Raw genomic sequence first — 20,096 nt, 5'->3', positions numbered from 1 at the left:
TTTAATAAAAACCATGCTTGCATGCACTTCTGACTCTAGGCATTGACATTTTGGGCAGAAATATGCAATGCACCAACTTGTGATTAAATGTTTACTTTATCTGACTAAACAGCACAAATTAAGATTCACATTAGAAATATTGGAATAATATATTAATAGTGCCCATCAGGCTAATGAGCCATCTGCAATTAAATCTTTTTTAGATGAGTTGCTGAAAATGTAACCTGTACAGATGGTTTTATTATTGTTATTAATAATAATAATAATAATAATAAGCATTTTAGAATAATGTGATTTTGAGTGATTTCTGATAAAATAATTTATTGTCATCAGCCATTCACTACGTTTAGTACAAATATTATATTGTTGTGATTTTTGAAATTTAGTTTAGTTTCAATCAGTCAAACAATTTTTGGAGGTAGTGACCACATTGCATTTGTAGTGTTAATGCTATATCGGCCTTCAAGTGGAGATGGAAATATCGTAATTATAAGTTAAGAGAATCTGAATGACCAAGCGCAGAAAATAACAGGAAAACTAACTTTTGCCTTCCTTCATTGTGTTTTTGTTTTAGTTTGACTTCGATGTTTTGTTTCCGACTTGAATGCATGACATGTTGCAATAACAAATGCCCAACTCGGACGTAGGTGTTTCCCAGGTGCACCTGAAGGCAGCATAATCCCTCCTGGTGCGCCCTGGCAGATACATTCAGTTAATACAGGTACTCCACTAAAATAACTCAGAATTTAGCTTGAAAATTTTACCAATAATTTAATTCAATAATTTAAATGTAAGTATATCTGGGAGAAGCAGTGTACTGGTTTTCACACTTTGCGTTATCAATATGCAGTAACACAGCACTGAAATAGTGAGTGATGTACTGTATTTACTCTCAAAATCAGAGAACCTCCTTTTGAAATCCTATCACAAGTGGTTACAGGAGATGCATTTAAGTTGCTTGTTGCCACCAGGTGTAAACAGCAATGTGTCTTGGCAGACGGCTTGTGATCAGATCACAGAGACAGATCTTAAATCCACATTTAAACAGATACTGTGTGGGTATGTGTGTTGTTATAAGGCTGCTTGAGTGTTTAGGAATTGTGTGTGTGTGTGTGTGTGTGTGTGTGTGTGTGTGTGTGTGTGTGTTTTGTTTTTGTTTTTTGCATGCAAATAAATGTATTCTATAAATGTATTAATGCGGCAGTGCACATTAGTAGCTGTGTATTTAGCAATCCAAGGACTCATCAGGGGGTACTTCAGTGCTGTATGTTATGTTCAGTAAGAAATGTTCCATATAAAATGACAAGATGACAATAGGCCTGTCTATGCATTTTGTACACTTCAAAGGCCTACACATACATTTACCCAGATCATTCAAACTCTTACGTTTAATAGCAGGAAGTGCTAAAGTCCTGGTTAATGGATTTTCAAACTTCTTGCTTATGTGTTTAGGAAGATTCTAGCAGGGTTCACATTCTCTACAGGGACAGAGAAGATTTACTTTGATGTGTTTAATTTGTTTTTTGCTCTGTATATACCATAAGTATGCAAATATCATTTATAAGTATAGAATGAGGTCTGATTTAATGTACAGTGACCCCAACAAGTATTTGGACACCTACGCCACACTTAAAGATGTATGAATGTCATTAGATACAAAATATAAAATATTGGCATTTGAAAACAACTTTATTTTTCAAACTGGCATTTTTGCAGTTACTTTTAACCAACTGGTGCCAAGTTAATTTTAATGGATGTATGATGTCAGTTTCCCTTAAGTTTACACAGGTGTCCTAGCAGAGTATGAGTCCTTTTTAAAAAAACTTGACACGGGACCTTAAAAACGCATTGCTTATAGTACAAGAGAATGAAAACAGTGAGACGCTTCACAATGGTGAATGTTTACACAAAAACTATGAAAAAATAGTGCAGATGAATGCAAGAACACATCCTCTGTAAACGGCATCTAACAGGTGTAGTTTGTCATGTCACATGTTGCTTGAAAAGTGTGCGCTATCTTTCTTTGAAGTATACTGCCACATGGTATTTTGTTGCACTGACATTCATACATTTTTAAGTGTGGCTTAAGTGTATAAGTACTTCTAGGGATTTTTAATATTTATAATAAGGTTGTTTAATATCTTTGTGATGCTAAGTGCCATAATTTATTGGATCACTGCGTTCGACCCCATTAAGGATTTGGGCTTTTTGGGAAATTGGACAGTTCTGTTAGTTATACAATATATTATTCCAGGCCTTTTCACTCCCCAAGGGCCTGTTCATACCAAATCCATGACGATTTTGTGAGACAAACTTCCAATGGAAGGTCTATTCACACCGAGTCCATAAAAAATTAAATGAAAAACTAATTCACCCCATGTACAGTACGCAGTACTGTTGCTGTTCTACAAACATTTATACCAGTCTCCTGCCTACACCGTTCAGCTGTCAATGCAAGAGATTCATATATTTAATGCTGTTAACGCATTTATCGACCTAATTTGGCATAACTGTTTCATTATGTTCTTTCCATGGTGTTGATGCATTTTGAAGAGTATATGATCTGTTTTTAATGCAAGTGAGATGAGTAAAGAGTGCTGCTGCATATTTATTTGTATATGTATTTTGCTACGTACATGTATTCCAAACAGACTCCCGAATTATCTTTTTATAAAGTCTGGATTAATGCCTGGATAATAAAACACAAGGTTCAGTGATATAAATACACATGGAATAGTTTAAAATATCAAGTCAATTTTTATTAGTATAGCACCTTTCACAACACATATCGTTTCAAAGCAGCTTTACAGAAAATCATGCATTAACAGAAAATGATACCATAATATCTATAAAGACTTAGAGTCGTCATTGTGTAGTTTGTTTAAATACAATTATGAAGGGTGTATAAAAATAAGTAATTAAATAATAATTGTATTTAGAAACCCAGTGAGCAAGCTGAAGGCGACTGTGGCAAGGAACACAAAACTCCATAAGATGTTGGTTAATGGAGAAATATAACCTTGGGAGAAACCAGGGCCAGTTCTCCTCTGGCCAACAGCATGAATATAATGGCAATATTACTTATTTACAGTCTAAGTCAGAAGTTTGCGTACACCTTAGCCAAATACATTTAAACTCAGTTTTTCACAATTCAAAAATTTAATCGTAGAAAAAATTCCCTGTCTTAGGTCAGTTAGGATCACTACTTTATTTTAAGAATGTGAAATGTCAGAATAATAGTACAGAACATTAATTATTTCAGCTTTTATTTCTTTCATCACATTCCCAGTGGGTCAGAAGTTTACATACAATTTGTTAGTATTTGGTAGCATTGCCTTTAAATTGTTTAACTTGGGTCAAACATTTTGGGTAGCCTTCCACAAGCTTCTCACAATAAGTTTCTGGAATTGTGGCCCATTCCTCCACACAGAACTGGTGTAACTGAGTCAGGTTTGTAGGCCACCTTGCTCGCAAATGCTTTTTCAGTTCTGCCCACACATTTTATATCGGATTGAGGTCAGGGCTTTGTGATGGCCACTCCAATACCTTGACTTTGTTGTCTTTAAGCCATTTTGCCACAACTTTGGAGGTATGTTTGGGGTCATTGTCCATTTGGAAGACCCATTTGCGAATGAGCTTTCTTCATGGCTGAAGTCTTGAGATGTTGCTTCAATATATCCACATAATTTTCTTTCCTCATGATGCCATCTATTTTGTGAAGTGCACCAGTCCCTCCTGCAGCAAAGCACCCCCACAACATGATACTGCCACCCCCATGCTTCACGGTTGGGATGGTGTTCTTTGGCTTGCAAGCCTCACCCTTTTTCCTTCATACATAATGATGGTCATTATGGCCAAAAAGTTCAATTTTTGTTTCACAGGCCAGAGGAAATATCTCCAAAAAGTAAGATCATTGTCCCCATGTGCACTTGCAAACTGCAGTCTGGCTTTTTTATGGCAGTTTTGGAGCAGTGGCTTCTTCCTTGCTGAGCAGCCTTTCAGGTTATGTCATTATATGACTCGTTTTACTGTGGATATAGATACTTGTCTACCTGTTTCCTCCAGCATCTTCACAAGGTAATTTGCACTTTTCGCACCAAACTACATTCATTTCTAGGAGACAGAATGCATCTCCTTCCCGAGTGGTATGATGGCTGCGTGGTCCTATGGTGTTTATACTTGTGTACTATTGTTTGTACAGATGAACATGGTACCTTTGGGCATTTGTAAATTGCTCCCAAGGATGAACCAGACTTGTGGAGGTCCACAATTGTTTTTCTGAGGTATTGGCTAATTTATTTTGATTTTCCCATGATGTCAAGCAAAGAGGCACTGAGTTTGAAGGTAGGCCTTAAAATACATCCACAAGTACACCTTCAATTCAGTACACCTCCTATCAGAAGCTAATTTGCTAATTGTCTAAAGGTTTGACATAATTCTCTGGAATTTTCCAAGCTGCTTAAAGGCACAGTTAACTTAGTGTATGTAAACTTCTGACCCACTGGAATTGTGATTTAAATGATTTAAAAAAGTCAATTAAAGGTGAAACAATCTGTCTGTAAACAATTGTTGGAAACATTACTCGTGTCATGCACAAAGTAGATGTCCTAAACGACTTGCAAAAACTATAGTTTGCTAATATTAAATCTGTGGAGTGGTTATAAAATTAGTTTTAATGACTTCAACCTAAGTGTATGTCAACTTCTGACTTCAACTCTATGTGCAGTGCAAGTCATGGTTTAAAATTATTAAACTAAGTAAGTATTAAGGGCCAGTGTTTAAACAAATATTTTGTAAGAACTGTAAGTTTAATGATTAATGTCACTGAAGTTCATCCTGGATTAAATGCAGAAGTTCATATAGAAGCATTGTCCTTTGTTAGTTGGCTGATGAAAGCTTTTGTTGGCAATTTATTGATAGTCTATGTATTCCATTTTAAGAGTGTAAACCATCATTAGACCAAGGTGATACAGGCCAAGATCAGTGAGGTGCTTTGCGGTTCAACCTATCATGCATAATATTAAAAACAATATAAAAGAAAACACTGGCTCATGGTCTTTTCTTTATTAAAACAATTGCAATTCTTTGTTATATTATCCTTGCAACAAAAATTGCAGTGTGGTTCTACAATTTGTTTGTTTACAGTAAAATATTGAATTTAACGAGTCTTTTTATGGGATATTTTACTACGAGCTTAGTGCAAATGTATTGCCAAACCTCGATGCTATTTTTAATGCCATGAGAATATAATAGGCATAGTGAAATACATATTAAATATTGTACATTAAGACAAAATACCATAAGCAGACTTTCAAAAACAGACTGGGTTTATGTTTGCAGTACAAAGTATCAATGAACTGCAACTATTAATCTTTAAGTATTTAATTTTCGGTGGTGTATATCAGAAGCACGTCCAATGCCGGTGTTTGCCAGTTGATTAGTGCCACCATCGCGCTGGATTGAGCAGCTGCAGCGACTATGGAAAAATTACAAAAAGCTCTTATCTCATTGGTCAGTAAGTTTTCATCGCAGTCCAAAGAGAATAAAAATCAGACCACTCTCTGTAAAAAAAAAACCTAATATTATCAGCGGACGATTTGTCGGACCCGGTTTGAACAGTGCCAGTTCAATCCATTTTTCCCATTTAAAAGCTCATTCAGAACAAACAATCGCACTGAAAAAAAAAATGGTTTGGTGTGAACAAGCCTTTACCGGTGACATAGATGAAGAAACCTAATTAGTTATACCTGTTAATGCAGGAGGACCATCCAAGGGTCACACAGCTGAGTTGGCTGAATTTCCTCAAATAGAGATGAGGAACAGCAGTGAACAAAGTGCTTGGCTAAGGCCAAGGTTGCTCAGCCATCAAGCAGAGCCGGATCCGGTTGGCTCTAGCTCAGTGATTACCCACCAGCCTAGAGAGATCAGTTTCATTGAACTTCCCCTGCTCCGAGCAGCTGTGAGTGTCAATGGGTTCTTGTGAGAAGGCCGAGTGTAAATCTAAAGGAATTCCAATGGGCTTGTTTTTCTGCTCCAAACTGAGGTGTAGTATTTAATCGTACTTCTCAGATGCTGTGATCTAACTTACCATGTACATGTGAGCTGTTGCAAGAGCAAAAAAGAGGCCAAGATGTTATGGACGGTCAGTTCTGCAAGATCAGACTGCTCTCGTTAAGAGAGCCCTTGAGAGCAATGCCAACAAGGAGGTGAGTAGGTGGAGGTGAGCCGAGAATGTGTTTTGAAGCCCAAATTTCAATTACATTTGACATTTTGTTGTCAGCTGATCTGTCCATAACTCTCAAAGGGCAAAGACTGATACAAGAAGTTGGCGCTTTGATAGATCAGAAGGAAATGTAGTGGATTTGCCGACCATGGTTGGTAATCTCTGCAGACAGTGTAAGAACAGCCTTTACACAAGGATTGATGTCTTTTTATTAGGGGCTATACTAGAGGATTTGTTTTGCCACTAGTCGATGTGTTGGGTCAGTGTCGACTAGTCATGGATCACTTCAGTGGCTGGCTGGAGAAGAAGAATGATTGGCAAGTGATATGAGATCAGGTGCAGAATCAAACTGGTCTCTTATTTCTGGTCTGAAGGACAGGATGCTAAAATATCAGGCGTCCCCCCCTGGTGAGCTAAATCTTTTTTGAGGCTATGTTTTCTCGACTGTAAGTAAGCATCCTTGTATTCAAACAAGCTTGTTAATGGTGATTAATCCATTGACCAACAAAAGAAAAGCAGACAATTTTAACACTTAAGCAACACTATGCTGATCACTTATTGGTACTGTATTCTAATGTTCAACTCAGATGAATGACATCTAAGGTTTTCTTGACATTTATTCAGCAGGGGGAAAAAAAACTATTCAAAACATGGTGTAGGAAAAATCTTGCAATCACGTGAAAAGAGGGAATAAATCTTATGCACAAATGAACATGAACTTGATAATGGTGTGTAATACTACAGTGTAAAAATAGTTTAGCACATTAGCCAAACTCAGTTCCACAGTTATATTTTAAACAATGTACAGTACATATTCACACAGCTTGAGTGATGGGAAAGCATTCAGCTCACATTTGAAAGGTGCTGTATCCACTGAAGTTTCGCTTGCTGCTACATTCTTCATTATTTACAACTGTTTTGTCAGACCAGCAGCGCAGCCAGGTAACTCCACCCCTTCCGCTATGTACGGCAAGCCGCGTGCGATGAGTGCATGAAGTGCACATTGAAAAAGTGCATTATCCGGGTACTTAAAGTAGACTTCTTTTTGCTGCATTTTCAGTGTAAACATATTACTCACACTAATTACTTTAGTTTCTTGGGAAATGCGGTGTCACTTGCATATTTTGTGAATTAGCTGAGAGTTTTTGTCAGCATTGACCTTCACTGGTCATCCCAAAAGATTACCATGCACTTTGCAGCTTGAGACAAAATAAGCTGTAAGCCAGTAGAGGTTTCCTGCTAATCGACATGGCATTGTTCTACCCATGTTCCTCTCAATTATCAGATCTGGCTTTTATTGTTATGTAATATGCATGTCACTGATAAAATGCTTGCTTGTGTATAATTGAGCTTGAGTGTGCACATTTGAATCCTGATGAGTTTCATTGTACCATTCTTGCAAGCTAATCCTCAAAGCATGATGCTATTTCAGCTCAAAAACACTTCTTCAAAGATGAGAGGGGTTTGTATTGACAGTCAACATCAAAGCGGCCCATAGCCATACACTCTCCAAAACACTCCACAGCGACAACACAAAATACCATCAAACATTCACAATTTGCCTTGCTACTGGGACACTATATAGAGCATTCCCTTCTTGAAAGCAATCTTAAACGGTGTAATGGAAAGGGACATTCATAGATTTACTGCGTCTTTGCTTGATTTGGTTGCTGCAAAGAGTAACACAAATGGTTGTTTTCCTGACCATCCTCAATTACACCGGGGGTGTTCAACAATGTGGCGTATGTGTATGTGTGTTAGTGCATGTATTTATGTTAAAAATGGCCCTGAAAGCTTTTGTGCTGATGAAGATGAAAGGACTAACAGTGGACTAGAAGAGGTTAAGCACTCTGAGAGTGAACTTCTATGGATTTGAGTATTGATTTAAACAGACACACTTCACTAACCAGTTACCATGCACCGAACAAAGGCGAAGTGAAAGGAAAACAGTTGAGGATGGAAGGGAGCGATCACTCATGACATATCTGTTCTATTTTTCTCTGTTTCAATAAAAGCACACATACGCATGCATTTTAACATTGTGCCAGAGCCCTCTTTTAACTGTCTCACCTAAGATGGCTACTGTTACAGTAGCAATCACACACAACAATATGACAGAGGGCAATGAGAGATGTTCAGAGAAACAGGAGAAAAGAAAATGTAGATATTAGAGATGGGACTGAGAGAGACTGAGTTAACAAAAGGAGTAATTGTTGAAAAATGGACATGTAAAAAGTGAAATTAAGAACTAGTCACATTCCACATTAAAATAAAAATATATAAATAAATGAAGCTTTTTTATTTAGGATTAGGGATGCACTGATGTATATCGGCTGCCGATATTTTTCGGCAAATTATTGACCAAATCCAAATCATTGGCATATCGTTAATAAGCATGAAAATGCTGATATGAAAACAGATAGTTTATTTATATTTAATTAGTGTCATGTGTATTGTGTTGATTCATGTCTTTTATTTTGAAATTCTAGTTCCTGGTTCATGTCATGTGTTCCTGTTTCCCTTGTCATGTGATTTCTGTTTTGCCTCTATGTTCATGTGTCATGTGTCATGTTTTCATTGGTTTATTGTTTAATTATCTTGTTATCAGTTCTGTTTGTTCATTGGTTTATGTTCTCCCATGTCTTGTATTTAAGCCCTCATGTTTTCATTGTCTAGTTATCGAGTATTGAATGTGATGTTATGTGTTTGGTATGCTGTAGTCAAGTCAAGTCAAGTCAAGTCAAGTCAAGTCAAGTCAAGTCCATGTTTTGTAGTCAGGGTTATTGGTTCACGTTTGTAAATAAACTGCACTTGGATTCTTCATCTTCACGTCATCTTTGTCATTGTCATCATTGTCAGCAGCCAACAACGTTACAATTAGTAATACATTAATTTTACAACACACAAAAATTATAATAGCCACAATATGTAGAAGGGTTGGCACTCCTAAGAACATGTACTATATTTTTTTCTCCTGTTAATGCAGAAACATAAACAGACGTTACAGTTGTGAAAGCAACATAGGTAGGTATAGGCTACATGATGAGGGAAACCATCCAAAACGCTTTGAAACCAGCAGACTTTGACTTCTGAGACATCGGTATGATACCTATTAATGCTGCATGATTGATTGAATGAAGACTGAAATCACAATTTGGCCATGTGCAATAACTAAACCTTAAAAGGCTGTTTTAAAATAAAGGCAGTCTGTATTCAGCACTTCAGTCAGCTCTTTGTGAGCAAGCAGCGCCCTCTAGTGGTCTGGACGGCATTAGCCGTTGTCCATTATACCACTATAATACACATTTAGAGGGAATTTGTTCCTTTGCTTTAAAATTGTTCTTTTTCCGTGATGTGCTTGACATTTCCATGGAATTTGAAATGTTCTATCATAAACAGTACCTACATGTAAACTGTGAGTTCTGTTGTTTTGATCTACAAAAACAGATGTGCAAAAATGTTTTAGATGTACAAAATAAAAAATAACAAAAATCATGTAAATCATCATGTTATCATTTTTTTATTTTTTTATTTTTATATATCTTTTTATCTTCTATTTATCTTTCTTTATGGCACTCTTAAAAATGTTGGCCTTTTATGTGTTCAGCAGATCCAATCTATGTTCAATGGAAATTATTTATTTTTAGAACAGTAAAAACATTTTTCCAAAGTAAAACGTAAAAAAAGTAAAAGTGATCTGATGACAAAATAAAGTAAGTGGCAAAATATCGGTATCTGCCTATTTATTTTTTTTGTTGTTAAAATTGGTATCGGCCAGGGGGCCTGGGTAGATCAGCAAGTAAAGACGCTGACCACCACACCTGGAGTCGCAAGTTTGAATCCAGGGCGTGCTGAGTGATTCCAGTCAGGCTTCCTAAGCAACCAATTGGCCCGGTTGCTATGGTGGGTAGAGTCAGATTGGGTTAATCTCCTCGTGGTCGCCATAATGTGGTTCTCGTTCTCAGTGGGGTGTGTGGTGAGTTGTGTGTGGATGCCGTGGAGAATAGCATGAGCCTCCACACGCATTATGTCTCTGCAGTAACGCACTCAACAAGCTACGTGTTAAGATGCCTCAGACACGGAGGCAACTGAGATTCGTCCTCCACTACCCAGACTGAGGCCACTATGCCACCATGAGGACCTAGAGTGCATTGTGAATTGGGCATGCCAAATTGGGGAGAAAAGGGGAGAAAAAAAAAAACAACAACAAAAAACAATCAGTATCATCCAAAAAGTTTTATGTCGGTGCATCCTTATTTAGAAAATTTTTGATTTTTTTGCATTGTGACATTATTTTCATAACAATTAAGCAAATTTCCCCCCAAATTCATTCAGACATTTGTATCTGTTTTGTCATTCTCATTATTCTCAAAGATGATTATCTTTTTCATGATGATTCTAGTTACTGTAATACAGTAAAAAAATACTTATTCAATAATTTAAGTACTGTATCTTTTTTTTCTGCATTACAGTATTGAGGTGGGTAAATGTCATGAATATGATGTCAAAATGCCTCAAATGTCAAAATATGCATAAAAATAGGTCATATAAGGTACATATTTGACATTTTTTATTGATGTAGTATTTTGAAATATATGTTTCATATACTGTATGTACAATTTTGTGACTTTATATCAGTAAAAAAACATGTATAAACATATTGTCAGGATCCTACCACTAAAAAGCAATAAAAATGACCAGACAGAGAATGCAGAATCCTGATACAGTATATTTTAAATATGAGTTTTCCATATATTGCCATTCTATTAAGGTATCCCTATTAAAAAATAAAACATGCTTTCACAAACACAGTAAACATAAAATGGACTACTGAAACACAAGAACATGAAAAGAACATTTAGCTGTGATATAAGGAAAAACAATGTAGCAGATTATAAGCACACTTGTATATAATACACATGTGTTCCTCTGAGCACTGAAGCGCTGCTGTGTATGCTAACAGCAACAGTGGTCGCTAGGTAGTTTGGAAGACAAGCTGAATTCATTACAGCTGAGGTGCAAGAACAGAACTCAGCACACAACAGCGGAACACACTGTCCTGCACTGCCATTGTCCCTGGGGACTGGAGAGAGACATGAACACAGGAGCTCATTAAGACCCTCAGTATAGCTACTCCCTGTGTCTTAACTCCAGCCCACATCACATTCAGAGAATGTGTGAGTTTGTGTGATTGACTCAGACTCTACAGTGTGCTCTCAGCAGCTGGAGAGAGAGGGCGACGAGTGCTACTACGGTTAAATGATCATGAGAACAGATAGAGAAGGAGTGAGAGCAAAGAATCTGGAATGATCTTTCTGTTCCCCAGATGTTTCTACCTGTATGTCTTTGAGTCACATACAGGCTGCTGTAACCGTAGAAGAGAAGAGTGCTGTGTATGTGTGTGTATGACCACACCATGGCCCTTTCACATGACTCATGTCAGGCCTACAGTACAACACAACGGGTAACACTTTATAATAATGGCCCGTCATTAATTGGTAACTATGCAGGAATGAATACAGGACAAATGAGTAGCACTACATGAAGACTTTAGATACTACTATTAACTAAAATGGGAACATGATTAACCAATCAGTAAGTGGCGACCTGATGACTGAGGTAGTTCAGTGTTAGGTAATCAACAATTACTGAATTTGATTTGCCTCATTGAGAGCTATTAAAGGAATAGTTCACTAAAAAATGAAAATTTGCTGATCATTTACTCACCCTCAGGCCATCCAAGATGTATCTGAGTTTCTTTCTTCATTAAAACAGAATTTAAGACTTTTAGGATTTCATTTCAGGCCTCCTCCTCTAAACAATGGAAGTGGATGTACTCCATTATTTGACGGTACAAAATGCATATTTAGGGTGCATCAAAATAATCCACACGACTCCAGTCGACAAATAAAGTTCTTCTGAACCCAAACGATTGATTATTTTTAGAAACAAAACAATACTTATATACTTTTTAACTACAGATGTTCACTTCTGTACATCTCTGTGATGTGCGCTCATGAGAGGGATAACGTAAGCTCTTTGGTAAAGTCACGCGTCACGTGGAGGAGTCAGGAAGCGTGTCATTGTTTACATTGTTTTTTTTATTTTGTATTATTATTTGGAAATTATTTTTTATTTTATTTTATATTGTTTTTAAATTGTTTTGGACTGTTTTGGTTTGTGAACGGCACTTGGACTGTGCTCTGTGCAAGTTTCTATTGTAAACAATGACGTGCTTCCTGCCTCCTCCTCCACGGGAGGAGGCAGGAAGCCTCAATGTCTATGGTGGTTACGGCCATGATCATAGTCAGCTTACCTTACAGAAAAATAGGGATGTATGTGCCCAACCTCTGTATTCCTTGGGATATCTCTTTTGTTCATTACAAATTATTAACTTCGGCATGTTTGATATTGCTGAAGGACATATTAAAAATAAAAAATGAAAAAAAAATCACATGTACATAAGTATTCACAGCCTTTGCTCAATACTTTGTTGAAGCACCTTTGGCACCAATTACAGCCTCAAGTCTTTTTGAGTATGATGCTACAAGCTTGGCACACATATTTTTGGGCAGTTTCTCCCATTCTTTTTTGCAGGACGTCTCAAGCTCCATCAGGTTGGATGGGGAGCACAGCCATTTTCAGATCTCTCCAGAGATGTTCAATCGGGATCAAGTCTGGGCTCTGGCTGGGCCACTCAAGGACATTCACAGAGTTGTCCTGTAGCCACTCCTTTGTTATCTTGGCTGTGTGCTTAGGGTCATTGTCCTGTTGGACGATGAACCTTCACCCCAGTCTGAGGTCCAGAGCGCTCTGGAGCAGGTTTTCATCAAGGATGTCTCTGTACATTGCTGCATTCATCTTTCCCTCGATCCTGACTAGTCTCCCAGTTCCTGCCACTGAAAAACATCCCCACAGCATGATGCTGCCACCACCATGCTTCACTGTAGGGATGATATTGGCCAGGTGATGAGCAGTGCCTGGTTTCCTTCAGGCATGAAGCTTGCCATTCAGGCCAAAGATTTCAGTCTTTGTTTCTCAGTTGACACTACTTATGGGTTACCAAAATTATTCTACAAAGACCTCCAGCAATATCAAACCAGCTGAAGTTAATAATTTGTAATGAACAGAAGAGATATCCCAAGGAATATGATACTCTACCAGACACTGTAGCCATGATTTAGCCATCTGTTACGTTCATTAATTAATTCTCATAAAGAACACACGTGAGGCACATATTTCAGACATGTTAATATTAGTAGTTATTATAAAATAGCCATAGTTAGGTAATAGCTCTCAATGAGGCAAATCAAATTCAGTAATTATTGATTACCTAACAGTGAACTACCTCAGTCATCAGGTTGCCATTACTTACTGATTGGTTAATCATGTTTCTATATTAGTTAATAGTAGTAACTAAAGTCTTCATGTAGTACTACTCATTTGTCCTGCATTAATTCCTGCATAGTTACCTATTAATAATTGACCATTATTATAAAGTGTTACCACACAACGCTTTGATCTCTACGACAGTTTCCAAGAGAAATCTGCCCCATATTTGGTCATAAAAAAAAGACAATTAGCGTATCCATGTTAAATAACTATTATATTTAAACATTTATAAAAAATAAAAAAAAATAAAAAAAATATGTTTTGAATGTGTATCTTAAAGGTGCTGTAAGCGATTTCAGCCATTCTACTTCCACGAGACTGAGCCGTTGAATTAGCCACGCCCCCTCTTTCCAAAACCCCACAATCCAAAGATAACAAATGAGCTTTATTGAGACCAACATCATGTAGAAACGGTTGTTTAAAACAACAGCAGCAAAATAGCACCTTCAACAGACAACTGTTATGAACAACATGACATAAAAATGTCTTTAAACCTCATTAATTCACTGCAACTTCAAGACAATGAGAATGTGCAAAATGATTGACAGATCAAAAGTGTCATTGTCCACAGCCCGCGGACACATTTTATTTGCTGTTCACAGAGTCTAGTGCTGTTTCAGAGACAGGTGAGATATCTTACGACACTTATTTAATTAATATCTTTCAGGGAGTAGGAACATATTTTGCATACCTTTCCATGAAAAAATCCCTTACAGCACCTTTAAGCTACACGTTTTAGTAGAAACACGGTACGTAAACGTTATGACAGATTCAAGTAATTTGACTGATTCAACTAATTCAAACTGATAGCTCATGAAATTGTGAGTCTTTTAAGTGTTTCTTTAAAATAACTGAATCATCAGTGTCATTTGTTTTGTGAATCAGACTACACTTGTCATGCTGTATGTTTTGGCTATATGTTTTTGCATGCAGCCAGCAAACAGAATGCAATAGAAAGAACATATATTCAGAATCAATTCAGATTCAGTTTTGTTTATCATGGCGCTAAATAGCATTACAGGAAACACTGCTCTATATCTCATGTGTAAAATATTATACTCAATGTCGTACTCGATGTAAGTAGATAAGGCAATATGATCACACTGAAACTCGACATGATGTTACCGAATGTTCCGAATGGTTAATAAAATATGCATTCCTGTTGATTGAATTACATCATTTATAACTAAAAACAACTCACTTTACAACTCACTTTTGGTGCTACTCTGTGGAGCTCACACGTTTGAAAACACTTCCCTCTTCGGCCACTGGGGACAGTGGTTCTTTTTTTTTTTTTTTTTTTTGCACCAGCACCACCGACGTAATGATTACATCAAGCAAATCGTCTCATAATCATTTGCTGTGCTTCAGAAGGGCAGTAGTTTAAACAGGGGTTTCATAGTTTAAATTGTTTGAACTTTTGTTTCAAATTTCAACATTTTGGCTTAAAGCAGTGGTTCTCAACCCTGTTCCTGGAGCCTCCCCCACCACTGCACATTTTGTATATCTCCCTTTTCTGACACACCCAATCAGGTGTGTTTGATTAGGGAGATACCCAAAATGTGTAGTGTTGAGGGGGCTCCAGGAACAGGGTTGAGACCACTGACTTAAAGGAATAGTTCAAACAAAAATTAAAATTCACTCATCATTAACTCATGCCATCCCAGATGAGTATGACATTCTTTCTTCTGATGAACACAAATTAAGATTTTTAGAAGAATATCTCAGCTCTCTAGGTCCATACAATGCAAGTAAATGGTGACCAGAACTTTAAAAGTTCCTAAAAGGAGACAAAGTCAGCATAAAAGTAATCCATCAGTCTCCAGTGGTTTAATCAATGTCTTCTGAAGCGATCCAGTTGGTTTTGGTTGAGAACAGACCAAAATGTAACTCCTTTTTCACTTTAGATCTTGTCATTGCAGTCTCTAGGCATGCTCATAATTTCAAGCTCGATTACACTTCCTTGTTCTTGATGCATGCACAGAGCACTAGATGGTCTATATGAAGTGTAATCGAGCTTGAAATCATGATCACCAAGGAGACTGCTGTCAAGAAGTAAAGTAAAAAAATGTCTGTTCTCCCCCAAAACCAACTGGATCGCTTCAGAAGACATTGATTAAACCTCTGTCTTATTGATTACTTTTATGCTGACTTTATCTCCTTTTTTTGAGCTTTTGGAGTTCTAGTCACCATTCACTTACATTGTATGGACCTACAGAGCTGAGATATTCTTCTAAAAATCTTTGTTTGTGTTCATTTTTGGGTGAACCTACCCTTTAAGTACAACACAGCGCTGTGGGTAACGCTGTAGCCTAATGCTCCATGAGTTCCATGCATTGGGAAATATATATGTGAGTCATATGATCTTCAGTGGCCTTTAACCTACCTGTATGCAACTCTCTTATTACAGATACAGTATAGGTCTATTTATGAGCATTTAGTACAGAAAATATAATGCATAATTTCCTGCCATGCCTTGTTCCTGGAAAGAGCCTTCCCCACATAAACCTGCAAAAGTATTACCTATAGTGTATTGAAAGATCAGTGTGTGTGTGTGTGTGTGTGTGTGTGTGTGTGTGTGTGTTTGTGTGTAGGCAGGTTTAAGTGGTTTACAAGGAATTTTTTTTTTTAGGTTACAAACTGGTAATTACAAGGGTATTATGCTATAAATGTGGTTTATGAGGACATTTCTATTGTCCCCATAATTTAAATCGCTTAAAAAACATACTAAACGATGTTTTATTGAAAATGTAAAAATGCAAAAAGGTTTCTGTGAGGGTTAGGTTTAGGGGTAGGGTTAGGGGATAGAATCTATAGTTTGTACAGTATAAAAATCTTTATGTCTATGGAGAGTCCTCATAATGATAGCTGCACCAACATGAGTGTGTGTGTGTGTGTGTGTGTGTGTGTGTGTGTGTGTGTGTGTGTGTGTTGCTATCTGTTTTCGATTCACAGATTGGGTGGCCTCGTGACACTTGAAGCCATGCATGTCCTTATTCTTATCTCTGTGGGTGGCCAAAGCACTTACAGGTCAAAAAGTGTAGTTTGAAGCATAGCATGTCCATGAATGATTTTTATTTTATCAATATCAAGATTTTGGGTAAAAATTTAAATGAATGCTTTCATTAACATTTCTGTTTCCATTGCACTGTACCATTTCTCTTAGGTTTTTCAGTTTTTTTAATCATATTTGTGCCTTTACTCATTTTACATGGTTATGTGGTGTAACAAATTAATTTTTAGAAGAACAAAAATTCCATGTAGTCTCAATTAATATGGATGCATAATAATTATAAAATAATTACCAAAATGTTGTAGTGTGACTTGCTAAATTCCATCTAAAACCATTTTGAATAGCATTTGGCTAATTCTTTTATAATTAGTATACATACAGCTTTTATGATTAAATAAAATGAGAGACTACATGGAATATTTGTACTTTTAAAAGTCAGTTTGTCACACTGATCAAGGGATGTCAGCTTCCCAAAATGATTTCCCTCAGCTACATCATTAGAAAGTGAATTGAAGATATCCTTCTCTGCACAGCTCAACAATCACCTCCGATAGAAACAGGTGCTTCCCCAGGCAATAAATTGTTTCATCACCTGTGATTGTGGAGGTTGTTGATTAGATGTCACATTACTGATTCTACTGATTCAATTAGCTAAACAGATATGTGAGAAGCTCAGAAAATGTGGTCATACCATGTTAACACTGTTACTATCACCAGAGACCTTCCTCATGGATGCACTGTCCTGCATGGTGAGGAATTTTTGAGTGAGAGAAACCTACACCTACTTGCTCAAGCAATATATAATGTATTTGTTTGATCCAAACAACCAGCAACGCTCACAAAGGAGCCATTTTAGTGTACCTTATGCTACAGTGTATAATATTATGGGTGCTAAGCCATTAAGCTAATTGGTTAGAGAGTCATTAATTGCTGATGTGTCATGCAAAACTTCCTCTGTTTTTGAAGCTGCCATTAGCACATTAGTCGTCTTTAACAGAAATGCGATTTCTGAATGAATGCAAAAGATTGTTATGGCAATGTTCCAACTCACTCAAATGAAGTCTTTATTGAAAACATAAATTTAGTGGTAGTAGTCAGTTATAATTCTCACTTAAGTTTTTATGGGTGTTATTTAATTATGCATTTGAAAAAAACATTCAAGGTTCAAATTAAAAACTGAATCTGTGAAAAATCGTACTGCTTGTATGTGTGCGTACATACTTGTCTGCAGGGCCATAGCAAGTGGGGAGAAAGGTGGTAATGATTCTAGGGGCCCAAATGTCCAGTGGGCCCCATAACAAATTCTAAACAGTATGTTTTAATAGGAAAGGGGCTCAGAGCAATTTACAGTCAGGGGGCCCAGATTACCTTGCTACGGCCCTGCTTGTCTGTAGTCATGTAGTTATAAGCTAAATCTGATAAAATCTCCATTTTGGGAAATCCAGAGAAACCCTCAACTGGAAAAGGTATTTATAAATAAAATAATGTCCCCACAAGTATAGTAAAAGCATAAATCACTGTTGACTGGTCCCTACAATGATAACGGTATAATAGACACATTCATAATATTTTTAATGAAAATCTAGACATGCAGAAAGGTTTCTTTTTAGATGTAAGGGTAGGAGATAGAAAATTCTCCACCATGATAGAAAAACAAATGTTTGTGTGTATATGTGTGCACAGTCATGTTAGTATGCAGCAGAATCTGCTCCCCCAGGTCACCTTGTGTTACTAGACTATAACTTCGAAACGTCGAAGATGGTGGCAAAGAGAAACAGGAAGGAAAAAAGAGTTATGGATGGGAGAAAGATGAATGGGGAAGGGAAATCGGAGGAGGAAATGTCACAGAGGACGAAAAGAGCAAAAGAGGGGTATGGGGCATTGAGATAAGACAGAGACAGACATGATCAGAGGGGATAAGCCGAGCCAGTGTGGCGGTATCTTTCTCCGTCAGACCTGATGGGTGAAGACGGAATGGAGGTCGATATTATGGAGGGTTAATCTTCTCTGTTTCATGTTAATATCACTGATGAATAAGTCATATTTTATTTTTTACTCTGCTTTTCACTTATGGATGAATGAGCATTATCTAGCTTTGTCAGGCACAGTCACCTTTTCAGGGACACTCCACGTTTTCTTAGACAGCAATTTCATTTTTCATCAACTGTGAGAGATATATCACCCTGAAAGAGCTCTTTGTTCCAAATTGTTTTAAACTGAAGGGCGAATTCAATACTAAGCTGTTGCACCACTCTAACATATAGTATTTCAGCACAAAACCCTGAATCTTATTAACGAACAACCCAGCTTAACCAGATGCTAACTGCGCAGTGAGTTTTAAATTCATTCATTTGTCATTTGTCATTATTTTCAGTCCAAACACGCCTCCTTTCTGTTCACATAAGACTTGTAATAGAATGCACTGTTTTGACAAAAGTTAGCTCTATTTGCCTGCCATAATTAACATTGCACTAAGCAGGCAGTAAACAGAATTTTATTTAAAAGAGACATTTGTGTACATTTTCTAGTGATCATGGCAGCAGTGACTCATCAAATGATGATCAAATTATGAAAAAGAGTGTTAACCGGGAATGTATCCAGGCATGTGGTGTATTTGAGTGCACTTTCTCAATTTTAAAGAGACATTTCACATGCCAAGATCATTGTGGATTTTATCCCTTTTATACTTATCATAATAATTATAATAACTGTACTGAATGTGGTGCTAAAACAACACAGACAGCATGTGCAAATAAACAATGCCATCACCAGATGAATTCACTTCAATTCAAAGTGACACTTGATGTCTTGTGAATAAATTCAGTCAACCTCACAATGCTCAAATCAGTATCTGTACTTCAAGCTAAAAATTTGTCTTCCTCATTAGCTAACATGTGGATTTCCTTTTTTTCTCTTCATGTTTCTTTGCAGTGGTGCTCGATGACTGCGCAGGAAATAAGAATGTGGAGTTTGAAGTGTCAAAGCCAGACTTCTTAATAGACGAGAACCTCAATCTGGTTCCAAGACGAGACGTGATTGACAGTGGAGACGTCATGTTTATTCATGGTGTCAACAAGCATGTTGATGACATGGCACAGGTGACAATTATAGGAGCACCACCCAGATCTCCTCAGACACTCAGGGTAAGTGGTTCCTTTTTTGTTGTTATGTTTTGTGTGTGATTTTGTTAAATAGCATATATTACATTCAGAGGAAACCATTGTCAGAAATTAAATTTTAGATTTGATATCTCTCAAAGAAAATATCAGAATTAGATCATAGAAGATAATTTTGCTTCACTGATCCAGTGTCATCCATATAGATTTCAAATTTTCTTTCATCCTTCTTTTAAAACTTCTCTTGCCTCTGTACATTATTGTATGCGTCAGTGCCTTTCTATTCAGTCAATCACCCCTGATAAAGGAAGTAGGAACATGCCGGCATTCCCAAAATCACTGTGTTTTGACT

At 37.0% G+C, this 20,096-nt stretch overlaps 1 protein-coding gene across 1 annotated transcript in view; it reads left to right on the top strand.

Moving 5' to 3' along the window:
* Positions 1 to 20,096, top strand: part of LOC127455892 (cadherin-13-like) — a 570,343-nt gene that overhangs the window by 185,854 nt on the left and 364,393 nt on the right. The window contains exon 3 of the mRNA XM_051724064.1: positions 19,560 to 19,771. Within this exon, the coding sequence (XP_051580024.1) occupies positions 19,560 to 19,771 (212 nt within the window). The remainder of the gene's footprint in view (positions 1 to 19,559; positions 19,772 to 20,096) is intronic.

Source organism: Myxocyprinus asiaticus, chromosome 18, assembly GCF_019703515.2.
Source record: "Myxocyprinus asiaticus isolate MX2 ecotype Aquarium Trade chromosome 18, UBuf_Myxa_2, whole genome shotgun sequence".
NCBI lineage: Eukaryota > Metazoa > Chordata > Actinopteri > Cypriniformes > Catostomidae > Myxocyprinus > Myxocyprinus asiaticus.
Note: the sequence above shows the minus strand (reverse complement) of the source record. Positions and strands in the feature narration are given on the sequence as shown.